This window comes from Cavia porcellus, unplaced genomic scaffold (genome assembly GCF_034190915.1).
Source record: "Cavia porcellus strain 051 isolate PalLab524CR breed Dunkin Hartley unplaced genomic scaffold, mCavPor4.1 scaffold_7, whole genome shotgun sequence".
Taxonomy (NCBI): domain Eukaryota; kingdom Metazoa; phylum Chordata; class Mammalia; order Rodentia; family Caviidae; genus Cavia; species Cavia porcellus.
In genome coordinates this window covers 34,485,901-34,500,026 of record NW_026947490.1, presented here as the reverse complement: position 1 = coordinate 34,500,026, position 14,126 = coordinate 34,485,901, and the positions used below count along the sequence as shown (strand labels likewise).

Below are 14,126 nucleotides of genomic sequence, written 5' to 3'. Positions count from 1 at the left end.
TTTGTTATGAATAGTATACAGCGGAAACAGAAGGAATGCTGGCTTCTGTTTCTTCAGAGGAGCTCCAGTCTTCACTTTCACCTTGGGCATCACCTTCTGACTTCCAGTGCATGCTCTTTAGCCTCCAGCACACACACTTCATCCTAGATTATTCAGCCTTCTGATAGTGACTTGCATAGGACAATACAATGAGCTGCAGACCTTTGACTGTATCCTTTGGGCCTCTAGTGGGCAGACAGTCCTTTTGTGTTATTCTACATCTGACTGTGGGTGGCCATTGTAAGCCAATATTGTAAATTCTTGTATATCTTGCATTAAATCTGTTTCTCTAGTAAACACTGATTAATATAGATTTCTGTACCAGGAGTGGCTTTACAGAAACAGAATTGTAAAGATGAGCTTCTTTAATGGCTTCTGTGGTTCTTGGAGTTGGCGCTCTTTTATTTGCTAAAACCTAAAGACACCAGGGTCTCTGTTGGATATTATGGACAATATTGATAGGTCTTAGCCTGAACTGTTTAAAATAATACATGATGTGCTATACCACTCTGCTTTAGAGTCAGCTGACTATGGAGTAAAACTTCTGTAAACTGTAAGCTAGAATAAAGCTTTCCTCCTTTAACTTTAGATATTGGATATTTTTTCTCATCAACAAGAAAGGTAACTAAGACAAAGGCTCTGCCATCGTCTGCAAACAACTGCTTTCCTTTTGAAAATCAGCCTCTGCCATGCTACTGGGCATTAATGAAAACTGAACACTGACCAGGGAACACCAGTTTACCGTGTGACCTGAGTTGCTTTTCGTGAGCTGGATATTATCTGATACACTGAGTCATAAGGTTGGACATAGATACCAGTAGTCTATAGTTAAATGGGAATAGTACATGTGGAATCAAGCCAGAGTAAACCTAGAGAGTACAAGTAAGTTACATGAAGAAGTTTCTCATATGTGTATGGTTCCTACTCCTGCTGTATTCCATTCTGTTTCCAAGGATGCACCCATTGCCTAAGGGGGTATACCATATGATCATTTATCAGAGAAAGAGAAGGCCACAGCCTGGTTTACAGATGGTTCTGCATGATGTGCAAATGGATAGCTGGAGCGTTACATCCCCTTTCCTGGACTTCCTTGAAGGACAATGATGAAGGGAAATCTTCACAGTGGGCAGAACTTCAGACAGTGCACCTGGTACCATATTTTGCCTGGCAACAGTACTGGCTAGATGTGAGACTGTGCCAATTCATGGGCTGTAGCCAGTGGTCTGGCTGAATGTTCAGGAACTTGGAACATGACTGGAAAATTAGTGACAAAGATATTTGGGGAAAAGGTTGGTGGATTAACCTGTCTATATGCGCCAGGGTTATAAAGATTGTTGCACCAAAAGTGACCTCAGTAAAAGTGGATTTTAACAATCAAGTGAATAGAATTATTTGTTGTATAGATAGGAGTCAATATCTGTTTTCAGTGACCTTTGTCGTTTCCCAGTGGGCTCATGAGCAGTTTGTCATGGTGGCAGGGGTTTGGTTGTGCATGGGCTCAGCAACATGGACTCCGACTCACAAGGCTGATCTGGCTACAGCCATTGTGGAATGTCCAGTGTGCTAGCAACAGAAACCAATACTAAGTTCCCAATATTGCACCATTCCCCAGGATGATCAACCTGTGACCTGGTAGAAGGTTGATTATATTGTGCCACTTCCATCGTGGATGGACTGTGCTTTGTCCTCACCAGCATAGACACTTACTCTGCACATGGATTTGCCCTACCTGCACATAATATTCTGCCAAAACTACCATCTGTAGACTGATAATTCCTTGTCCACCATCATGGTATTCCACGTAGCCTTGCCTCTGACTCAGAAACAACATTTTACCCTCAAAGAAATGACACAGTGGGATTATGTTCCTGGAATTGACTGGTCTTATCATGTTCTTCACCATCCAGAATTGACTGATAGAAAGGTGGAATTCTCTTTTGAAGACACAGTTACAGTGTCAGCTGGGTACTAGTAGCATGCAGGACTAAAGCAAGGTTGTTCAAAAGGCTGTATGTACTGTGTCTCCTCTAGCTAGGAATCATGAATCCAGGAATCAAATGGTGGAAGTGCATATTTATCACTTATCATTACCCCAGTGTTCCACCAAAATTTTTGCTTTCTGTTTCTGACATCTTATGTCTTGCTAGCTTAGAAGGTTTAGTTCTAGAGGAGAGAAGGCTAGTATGAAGAAACACAATGATACCATTGAACTGGAAGTTAAGACTTCCCCCTCAGCATTTTGCTCACCTCTTGCCTCTGAGGAAGCAACCTAAAAAGAGAGTTATAGTTTTGGCAGGGATGATTGGCTAAGACTATAAAGGGAAAATTGGACTATTATTCCACAGTGGAGAAAAGGAAGAATATTCTTGGAGTTCAGGAAACCCCTTAGGGCACCTGTTAGTACTACCATGATCTATCAAGTGGATGGGAAACTGCAGCCACCCAATTCAGGCAGAATGTCAAATGATCCAGAGCCTTCAGGAATAAAGATACAGGTCACCCCACCAGAGAAAGAGCCAAGACCTGTTGAGGTGCTTGCTGAAGGCCTGTGGAATGCAGAATGGCTGGTAGAAGATAATGCTAAGGGGTTGGGGATTTAGCTCAGCAGCATAAGCGCCTGCCTTGCAAGCAGGCAGTCATGAGTTCGATCCCCAGTACCAATAAAAAAAACGAAAAAAACAAACAAAAAAAAAGATAATGCTGTGATCTGTGATCAAGTACAGAAACAAGGATTATGTTTGTGTTCTGTCTTAATATGCTTCCCATATAATATAATGTTTACAGACAGTATTGCTTCTTATCTATTATTAAACCTGTATCATAATACTCTAGTTATGAGATGTTAGGAATAAGCATCACCCAAAGAAAACTTCCCTTCAGCTCTTGGGAGAGAATCATTGTGTTTCTTTTTATATGCAGGATATTTATAACTTGTCAGGCATGATTATAAACTTATCTTTGTATCTAGAGACTGCCTCAGAAAAATATGTTTGGTTGACAAGATGACAAGGAGTGGGTTGTGATAGTTAACACATTGTGTTAATGTGATTAAAAAAAAAACCCAGCTGAATTGAATCAGGATATACTTCTGAGTATAGCTGAAGGAATTTACTGAAGATAGAAGACCAACCCTAAGGCAGCTTGTTGTCTGAATGATTTAAAGGGAATCAGGGAAGGCTCTGTTTCTTTGGAGGAGCTTGTCTTCACTTTCACCTTGGATATAATCTGCCTTTCAGCACAGGCTCTTCAGCCTCCTGATAAGGATTTGCACAAGATTCTGCAGTGAACTGCAGGTCTTCAGCTGGATCCTTTGGCTTTCCAGCAGGCAGGCAGACCTTTTGTACTCTTCTACATCTGATTATGTGGGCAGCTGTTGTAAGCCAATCTTGTAAATTTTTGTGTATTTTGCATTAAATCTTTTTCTCTAGTAACCAATAACTGGTAAGAGCAGTCAATATCTGTTCTCTCAAATATTCATCTTTGCATCCCTGAAGATTAGGTTTTCCTGTACATGTCGTATAAATGAATCCACATATAGGTGGCATTTTGCACCTGGCTTTTTAAAATGCATAATGTTTTCAAAGTTCATCATATTGTGGTATTCACATGTGCTTGTTTATTGCTGCGCATTACTTTGTATGAACATAAGACATTTCTGTAAATATTTTCCAAGTGATTGGCCCATGAGTATTTTTTTTTTCTGTTAAGGACAGGAGTTTTGGGTTTATTGATGATAATCATTCTTTTTCTTCATGTAATATCCACTGTTACAAGACCAGCTCTTTGCTTATAGTAATCATTATTGCTGAATCAATGAGTTGTTTGTGGTAGTATTTTGAAACATACAAGTGAGCGAAAAAATCAAAAACTTATGATTTTTCTTTCCATTCCATTTTCTCCATTATACAGTAAAAGTACATGTGCTCTGTTCAGATCCTCACTGCACTGCTGACATCCACCCCAACTGGACACCTTTCTCTGTGACTTCTACCACCTGTGGGCTGTGTGGGAAGAATTCTGGGAAACCCTCAAGTCACAAGATGGTGATGGAACCAGTGGCCTTTAAAGACGTGGCTGTGAGCTTCACCATGGAGGAGTGGGCTTTGCTGGATTCTTCCCAAAAGAAACTCTACAGAGATGTGATGAGGGAAACATTTAGGATCATAGCTGATGTAGGAAGAAGCTCTGAAAACCAGCAAACTGAAGAACAGTACAGAAATTCTAGGAGAAATCTAAGAAGGAAAAATGTACAGAAATTCTGTCAGTACGAAGGTTGGAGTCAACATGAAGAAATGTTCCTTGAGCCTCCACATTCTAAGATGAATGTGAAACAAACTCATTTAAATCAAGCTGAAAGCCATGCTTATAGATACGAGCATGAGGGATTTGAAGAGAATCTCTGTGAAGGTAATGAAGATAGAAACACCAGTGAATATCAGTCTTTTTTGAAACATGCAAGGACAAATTCTGGAAAAACTTCCTATGAAAGTAAGCAATGTGGGAAAGCCTACTGGGATCCTCTTGAAAGATCTCATTCTGGAGTAGAGCTCTTTGTGCATAAGCAAGGCGTTAAAGGCTTCAGTACACCGAATTCTGTTCAGATCCATGAAAATAATCATGGTAAAGTGAATCTCTATATATGTAATGAATGTGGAAAAACTTTTCCTCATGGTAAGTCTTTTCAAATACATGCGAGAAGTCACCATAGAGAGAAACCCTATGTGTGTAAACAATGTGGGAAATCCTTTACTAACAAGAAATTTTTTCTTAAACATGAAAGAAGTCACCATGTAGACAAACAATATGTATGTAAGCATTGTGGGAAAACATTTCGTACACACAAGTCTTGTCGGATACACGAAAGAGTTCACACTGGGGAGAAACCCTATGCATGTAAGCAATGTGGGAAAGCATTTAGTACCCATCAAAATTGTCACAGACATGAGAGAATACATACTGGAGTGAAACCCTATGTATGTGAGCAATGTGGAAAGGCCTTCATTGACACCACTGCATTTTGTAGACATAAAAGAACTCACACTGGAGAGAGACCATATGTATGTAATCAATGTAAAAAAGCCTTCAATTCCAGCAGCACACTTCGTACGCATGAAAGAATTCACACTGGAGAGAAACCCTATGTCTGTAAGCAATGTGGGAAAGCCTTTTCTGACAACACTGCATTTTGTAAACATAGAAAAACTCACACTGGAGAGAAACCCTATGAATGTAAGCACTGTGGAAAACTTTTTGCTACTAATGGCTCATTTTATAAACATAAAAAAACACACTAAAGAGAACCTGTGTATATAAAATAGTGGGAAAGAATTCAGTACACACAGGTATTGTCAGATACATAAAAGAAGCACATGAAGGAGGAAACCTTATATATGTAAACAATGTGGAAAAATCTTCAAACAGTATCCATCAGTAACAAAAATGTCACAGTGGCAAGTAACTATCAATATAAAATACAGATTACACTGCCATGAAAGGAATTTCAATGAAGAGAAACCCTATGAAAGCACTACAGGTAATTTCAGAGTACAAATATTACATGAATGCAGTGATAGTGAACAGAATCTGAACATAACTAAGACGTGAGAGATGTTTCATTTTATCCAAAACATTCAAAAACATGAAAAAATTCACATGGGAGAGAAGCCATATGTATATAAGCAAAATTAGAAATGCTTCAAATTTAGTTATCATGAAATACATAAAATAACACATTGAAGAGAAACCTTTTGTGGCTAAGTAATGAGACAAAGCATTTTGTGATCTGCATAATTTGAAAAAACAAAGTTATATTGAAATTTTAAATATGGATTATAATTGAGAAGCCTGTATTTCACATGATTTTGCATAGGAACATGACATTCCATAGTGGAGATGCCTGTAGTCATTTTGATGTCTTCCAAACTAAAGAACCCTGTAGTGAGAAACCAACAGAAAAGAGATCAAAATATCTTCAGTTAATTTCATCTTAAGAGTACATGTTTTGGGGGCTTCACGTAAAGATGTCAGATAAGAGCAGAATACAAAAGCTCCCTGAGACAAGACAACTCAGATGCTGAAATAAGAGCATGGGGAGTCCTAAACAGAGGGAAATGGGTCCTCTCAACTCAGAAAGAAACTAAATCGAAAACCAGTCAGACATGCAGTCCCAGACTACTATTGAGGCAGCTAAGATTCTGTGCTGTCCCGTGCCTGAATTCCTGCCACTTCAACTCACTGGAACCATAGTCACACTGTAGTGCAGTTGCACTGAATTTGGAGGTTGGTGAGCCCAATGGAGAATGGAGTCAGCAAGGGACCTGCATCGACCTGTGGTGAGTGCCAGAAAGAAAACCCTTCCAGAGGAAAGGGGCACCAATAAAATGACATTTTGGAATTGGGAAGAACTGGCAAGAAAAAGGAACGCCAGTGACTTAAGTCAGTTGTTCCCAGACGAGATTAGGGGGTATGCTTGGCCTGGATCATGCCCCTAGCTGAGACCCAGTAAGTTGTCCCAAACCAATTCCCTACACGCAGTGCGTGCTAATTCAGTGAAGGCATCAGCAGGTTGACTAACCTGGAGGGGAGGAGCCAGCATATGCTGCCCTTGTTTGTACCTCAGTAACACACTGCAGTGGGCAGGATCACACAGCCAGTGTGCTTCAGAAGCACTGTTGCCAACAAGCAAAGGGACTGGGACCTCCTCTGTACGCCTGTATGGAAGAAACAAAAAATATGAGAAGAGGAAGCAACAAGAAAAATTCCTCAGCCCCCAACCCTGAGAACATTGATCCAAGAGAGGTAAATACAGCTTGAGAACAACAAACATGCAATATCAGGGGCTGGGGATTTAGCTCAGTGGCATAAGCACCTTGCAAGCAGGCAGTCGTGAGTTCAATCCCTGGTATTGGAAAAAAGGAAAGAAAGAAAAAAAAATGCAATATCAGACATGGCATCAGTGGACATAAAGAGATATCTTAGGGATCTCATATACAAGTTTGCCTTGACTAATTTTATTCAAATTTGTTACGCTTGATAGTATCAAGTCTAAAAGTAGAGGCAACTACTCTGAAGATGACAAGCTGTAATGAGATACCCATTCCGGCTTGTTACTGCTTTTGAAGTCCTACAATGTCTCCAAAGTTGTGTTTTTATTAAAATAGATATGTCATGCTGTTCAATTATATTATGTCTGATGATGTGGGCAATTCTATTGAAAATAAGAGAAAGCATAGTAATTAATGTAGATCACCTAATATTGTGGTTTTATATGTCTTTTTCATTTCATGTTTTTCTAGGAATTTGTTTTGTTCTCTTGTTTTGATCTGTTTTTCCCTATAATACAGAAAAAATAGATATATACGTAGAGATTCACACATGGGGAGAATTTCTAAACAGTTTATGGGAACAGATTATGTAATGCACAATGTAAACAGGAGATACTCTGAAGAGACACTAAGATACCCAGTGCTAATTCTGTAGCATTATGATACAGAGTGATATTAGTCTAGTCCCTTATGTTCAATTTCCACATATGTAAAGATAAGGACAGCTACTTTGAAGAGAATGAGGGACACTATGGTAGTTATTATTGTCTTCCCTAATGGCAGATCTTGAAGACCTAAAAAGCGTTCATCATCCTGTAATGATTTTATTAGTTCTATAATATGCAGTATGTATTTAATGTGTGTGAAGATGGGGACAACTACTTGGAAGAAACTAGAGAAAATTAGATAAACAGTGAAGATCTCCAGTGAACTTGCTTTGAAATTTATATTTCTTTAAATTGTTTCTTTTTGAACTGTTTTGTTCTGTTTTGGTATGTTTAATCTTACCCTCTTTAAGATAAAAAACTTAAGTGTTAGGACTGATAACCATATTACTGAAATGGGTCCATATTACTGAGTTTTTGTTAGATCATTGAGTAGAACTGTTGGCAGTGTCACTATTTGAATGTCACTTTACATACTTTAGTTTTGTAACCTGAGCAACTATTTCTAAGATGACAATATGTAACTTATCAACTGGTGATTTCTTACCATTTATTTTTCTGTAATTCTGTATCACTTCTACGCTTTTTTTCTTAATGTATTTTTGTTTCTCTTTAAATAAAAATCTTGCAGAATTCAAAACATGCAACATAACCAAGTTATTTTTATTCTAGGCATGAAAGGATGGTTCAACATATATAATTCATTAAATGTAATACACCTCATAAGTAGAAAGAAGATCACATATTGAGAGATGCAGATAAGTCTTTGAAAAACATTCAGTATCCCTGAAAAAAGGATGAAGTCATATCATCCTTATTAACAGATACCATGATCTTTTACTTAGACTAAAAACTCAGCTGGGGATTTAGCTCAGTGGCATAAGCGCCTGCCTTGCAAGCAGGCAGTCGTGAGTTCAATCCCTGGTACCGATAAAAAACGAAAAAGACAAAAAAAAAGACTTTAATACACAAATTTGACAGAGGGGCAAAATACAAAATCAACATGCAGAAATCTATAGATTTTCCTAACACACCAGTAATTAACTCTTTGAGAAAGAAAATCAGGAAAGCAATTCAATTTGCAATAGCTTAAAAACAAACACCTGGGAATAAGCCTAGCAAATGAAATGAAAGTCTTCTACATGAAAATGACAGGCCTCTGAGGAAAAACACATTAGAAGAAGGAATGACCTCCCTTGTTCATAAATGAGCAGAATTTTGCTTACACCCTTATCAGAATATCTGTGAAATTCTTCACAGAATCTAATAAACAATCTGAAAATTCATATGGAAATGCAAAAGACACAAAATAGCCTAAGGAATCCGGAGCAAAAAGAGTAGTGCTGGAGCATCATACTACCTGATGTCAAAATACACTGCAGTGCTACAGTAACAAAAATGTCACAATACTGGCATTGAAACAGACATACAGACCAGTGGAATATAACAGAAGACAGAAACCCACATAACTGCACTACCTGATTCTAGACAAAGACCCAATGAGTATATGAAATAATGCAAAGGAAAACTGGATGTCTATAGGTATACGATTGATGCTACATCCTTATGTCTCATTCTGTTCCAAAATCATAATGGATCAAAGATCTGGGTATAAAACCTGACACTTTGAGACTACTAGAAGAAAACAGAATAATTAAGTTCACAGCACAGGAAAGACTTCCTCAACCTAACTCCAATAACAGAAATAATAGCAGGAATCAACAACTGAATTGGTATTGGACCTAGAAGCTTCTGCACAACAAAGGAAATAATAGAACTAAGAGACTGTGCCAGTTGCTCTTCTGACTAGGATCAATCTCTAGAATTAAAAAAAAATCAAAGAAATAAGTAATACATTTAATAAATGCACAAATGAATATAGTTTTCAAAAACTGCAAAGAGCTAATAAAAATATGAAAACAATGTTCAAAATTTTCAGCCACTAGGGAAATGATAATCAAGCCTGCATTGATCGAGCTTCCATCTCACCCCAGTCCAAATGGCTAGCATTAGGAATACAAAAAGCAATAAATGCTAGCAAAGATGTAAAGGAAAAGTTCCCTTTAGACACTTTTGGTCAGAATCGAACTAATACAGTCCCTGTAGAAACTAATATGGCTATTCCTCCAAAAACTGAAAAGAGTGGTATTGGGCCAGGGATTTAGCTCAGTAGCCTAAATTTAGCGCCTGCCTGGTAAGCAAAGGACGTGAGTTTGATCCCTAGTACCAAAAAATTAAAAGAAATAGTGGTATCACTCTCTCCAACTTTACCATTTACTAGTATGTCTCCTAAAGAATTAAAGGCAAAATACTGTAATTTGTTTACTGTAGCACATTTTTCAATAGTGAACCTCTGGAAACAGGCTAGATACACACCAGTGTATAAATGGATAAAGTAATGTGTCATAACAGTAGAATACTATTCAACCATACAGAGTAAATCATGTCATTCTGTGACTAGAAATAGATACAATTCAGTTTCAGGAACTCAAAAATTACATGTTCTTTCATATATGGAATTTTTAAAATTTAAAGGTAAGAAAAGAAAATAGAAAGCAAAAGGATAAAGGGAGGAGAAAAGGAGAGGGAGGGGCATAAAGATGAAAATAAAGTATGTTACATGCATGTACCAATATTTCAAAACTAAATCCATTCTGTGAAACTAGTATACACCAATAATTTTAGAAAGAACTGCCTGAGTGTTTGAATTTTTAAGAATTTTTCCATCCATACTTTTTAAAAAATAGCCATGTAACACACTTGTAAATGTCTTTGTTTGGAGGGCGAAGGAAAGTATTTTTAATTAATTTCAAAGTTGACAATTGTATTCGTGGTGCACGGTGTTATATGTGCTTCCATTCGCTCCTGTGAAATTTGCTGTGCTCTGCTTCAGTCCATGGCCATCATGAATTGAGGATTTGGTTACTGTAGGTTTGGTACACAGGTGCTCATCAAGGAACATGAAACATTCTCGCCCTCTAGTGGTCGGCGACGGATTTCCCCTTCTAGGGGTGGTGAATTCATGTAGCTGTCTGTTGTGAGCTGAGCAAGTCCCCCCAGCAATGCCCCAGTGTCGCCACAGCAACCAAAGATCAAATAGGAGCGCACAAGGAGGTGTAGTGGCCTAGGGGACAGCAGAGTCAGGAGAGCAATCAGAACCGTCGCGACTCCAGAAAGATTGCAGCACTGGCAAGTTGGTCCCTGCGTTGCTAAAAGTAGAAGGACAGCAGACTTCGTGAGTTCTTACTTGATCTGTGTTAGCATAAATGCTGTGTCTCAAGTGAACTAAAGTCTAAAAAGAGAACTGTGGCTCCTCAGTCAATTCCCAGACAGAGTTGCTGTACAGAGTGGACCCCTGGAAGGAAGGGGAGACAGATCCCACCCACCCAGCCCAGGCCAGGCTGAGACCTTGTGAGAAAGCACCAGTGATTATTCATGCTTTCTCCTAGCCTTGCTTTAAGTTCCTATGGCCTGTACTAGGGTAAGAATGCACCAGGAGACAAGTAACCGTAATCTGGGAGGACTGGTGGACACTGGCCCTGAGGTGGCATTAAGTTCAGGGAACCTAGACTGTTATTGTGGTCATGCAGTCAAAGCCCAAGCTAATGGAGGCCGAGCAGTCAATGGAGGTTAATCTCAGGTCTGTCTCATCATGAATCCAGTGAGTTTCCAGCCCCATTCTGTGGCTACTTCTCCAGCTCCAGAATGTAAAATGGGAACAGAACAGGCCATTGCCCGGCAGAGTCCCCCTGTGGGTTTCCTGACCTGTGAACAGAAGCACAGTGCCTAGTGGGTATCTCTCTATCCTCAAGGCTACACATCTCTCATTCTTGTGTGGCACCCTGGCTGCGTACTGAGTGACCAAAAGAGGTGCTGGCACCGAGAGCACCAAGAACGGGTATTGCTGGTGCCCTGGGTGTTCTTAGGAAATGCTGAGGATAGCCTGTGCTGAGTTAGGCACCTGATCCCCTGTCATGAGCTGGGTGTTGTCTGACCACTGAACCACACAGGTGAGCGTGCATGACATTGGCCAATAGAAGTAGTGCGTACATAGCCACCTCTGAGCAGGCCCAAGAGGCCCAAGCAAGTTCTATAAGGTGGCCCAAATGCCTGTGGTCCCCACTCCTGCTCCACTGCCTCCTAGTCTGGCCTGTACCTGGGGCCTTGTGGGGAGCCCTCTGTGAGCTAAGGAAGAGGACAGTCAAGAGTGGCTTGTGAGCAGCTCTGCACAATGTGAAGTCACTGCCTAAAGGTAGACCACTAGCCAGGCGTGGTGGCTCATGCCTGTAATCCCAGCACTCGGGAGGCTGAGACAGGAGGATCCTTGTGAGTTCGAGACAAGCCTGGGCTACAAAATGAGTTCAAGACCAGCCTGAACTGCATAGAGACCCTGTCTCAGACCAAAAAACAGAAAAGAAAAAGAAAAAGAAAAAGCAGACTGCTGCCCAGTTTCAGGAGGTCCCTGAAGGACAGCAGAGAAGGGAAATCTCTCCACAGGGAGGACTCTGTGCCTTGCACCCCCTGGATATGTACTTTTCTCGGAAGGAGAAATGGCTAGATGTGTGAGGATAGCTCAGTGGATCCTCTGTGGCCAGTCCTTTGTGTGGATGGTCAGGGATCTCTAAGGAGCATGATTGGGTAAAAAAGATGACAAATTTGGGTAAGAATGTGGGCCTAAGGATGCTGAGAAGCCAAGCAAGCACCTCCACTCCCTGATAAGCGGCGGCAGTGTGGCAGACTGTGGCTCTTCCAGGGGGAGAACCACCACAGGTCCTGAGATCCATGCCATGTTGGAACTTAGGATGCTAAGAAACCAAGCAAGCAGCTCCCCCTCCCTGGTAAGCTGTGGTGGTGTGCCAGACTGCAGCCCTTCCAGGGGGAGAACCACGTTTCTTCTGAGATCCACACCATGTTGGAACTTATGAAGCTGGGAAACCAAGCAACCAGCCTGCCTCCCTGCTAAGCAATAGTGAACCTATTGGTGCACAGCCTAGAATCAAACATTCCACTTCCCCTAACCCCCTTCTCCTGTCCTCCCCATTAGCAAATGGGAACCAGAAATCTGAGCATCTCCTGGGAGGCTGATGATAGCAAATAAGAGGGATTTCCTTCTACTATCTCTTTGAAGGCAAATATTTTTATTACTGTTTTGCTCTATTCTGATTAATGGTACTGCTCTATTCAATATTCTGTTTTGGGGGCTGGAGGTTTAGCTCAGCGGCATAAGCACCTGGCTTGCAAGCAGCCAGTCGTGAGTTCGATCCCCAGTACCGATAAAAAGAAAAAAGACAAAAAAAATATTCTGTTTTGATAAGTTCTATAATGTTCTGCATTTCATTTTATTTTGATATACGTGATTAAAAGAACAATTATTATAAAGATAACAAAAAAAAAAGAACATGGGCCTACATCTCTTAATGTACAGAAGATACAGAAATGTTACCTCTGCACAAGGAGGATTTTAACACCAAGTGAATAGTGATGTCCTGTATGTAGACATAATCAGCTTCTCCTCCTGGCCACCTTTCTTATGGCCCAATGGACTTCAGATCACAGTGGCCATGGTGACAGGGATGGGGCTTATTTATTCCAGAGGGAATTTTGCACTGGGCTTCACAACAACAAATCCACTGAACTTGAAGATGCCGCCTACTCTGGGCTCCTCCAGCCTTGGAAACAAGAGCCAGAGGTAGGTGGGAGTTCAGGTACTGGCTCTGGTGATTATCCTGACTACTGAGGATAAACTAGGCCATGACTCCACAATGGAGGTGAGGAAGAGTTAGTATGAGAAACAGACGATTCCTTTCCAGTATCTCAGTACATATTACCATGCTCTGTGGTTAAAGTCAACAGAAAACTCAACACCGGCAAACTAGGCAGGACTGCTAACACCCTAGGTTCTTTAGGAGGGAAGAGCTGGGTTGCATGCCAGGTACAGAGCCACAGCCAGTGAGGCACTATTTAGGAAAAAGGGAATACAGAGTGGGTAATGGGAGAATGTAGTTATAACGCCAGCTATGCCCCTGGGACTTCTTATAGAAAAGGGAGGTAGTCTTAAGTTTGTATTACTATTTTGTTAATATGTTGTAGCTTTTATGTGATTATATACATATATATTACATGTATGTGATCACATATATAAAATATATTAAATCATATGTGTTCTGTTATGAAAAGCAGTGTGAAAGTTCCTCAAAAAATTCAAAATTGAATTATTAAATGTGCCAGCACTCTCATTTCTGAGTATAAACCCAAGAGACTTGAAAGCAAAGTCTTCAAAAGCTATTTACACCCTGATGCTTATTGCAGCGAAATTCACTATAGCCAGAAGGTGGCAGCAGCCTAAATGTTCATCACATTTCTATCATCAATGGATAAAGAATATGTGATATGTACAAACTATGGAAGATTGCTCAGCCTTTAAAGGAAGAAAATCCTGTCACAATCCACGATATGGATGAGCTTGGAGGACAAAGTGCCTAGTGAAATAAGTCAGTCATAAACATACACACACTGTGTGACCTCACTCAGAGGAAGCCTCTAAAGTCCTGGAAACCCTGAAAGCAGGAAGTAGGAAGGTAGGTATTTTCCAAGGACT

The 14,126-nt window shown here is 40.2% G+C and overlaps 1 protein-coding gene across 4 annotated transcripts in view; it reads left to right on the top strand.

The window, feature by feature from the left end:
• Nucleotides 1–14,126, top strand: part of Cdc42ep5 (CDC42 effector protein 5) — a 47,176-nt gene that overhangs the window by 20,245 nt on the left and 12,805 nt on the right. For 3 of the 4 annotated variants that reach the window (XM_023563147.2, XM_013147770.3, XM_063253290.1), the window contains one exon: nucleotides 3,949–8,170. The exons of the other annotated variant lie outside the window; for it this stretch is intronic. In XM_023563147.2, coding sequence (XP_023418915.1) covers nucleotides 4,080–5,333 — 1,254 coding nt within the window. In that variant the 5' untranslated portion in view covers nucleotides 3,949–4,079 and the 3' untranslated portion in view covers nucleotides 5,334–8,170. Of the gene's footprint in view, nucleotides 1–3,948; nucleotides 8,171–14,126 lie in introns of those variants that run through there. 4 annotated transcript variants of the gene reach the window in all.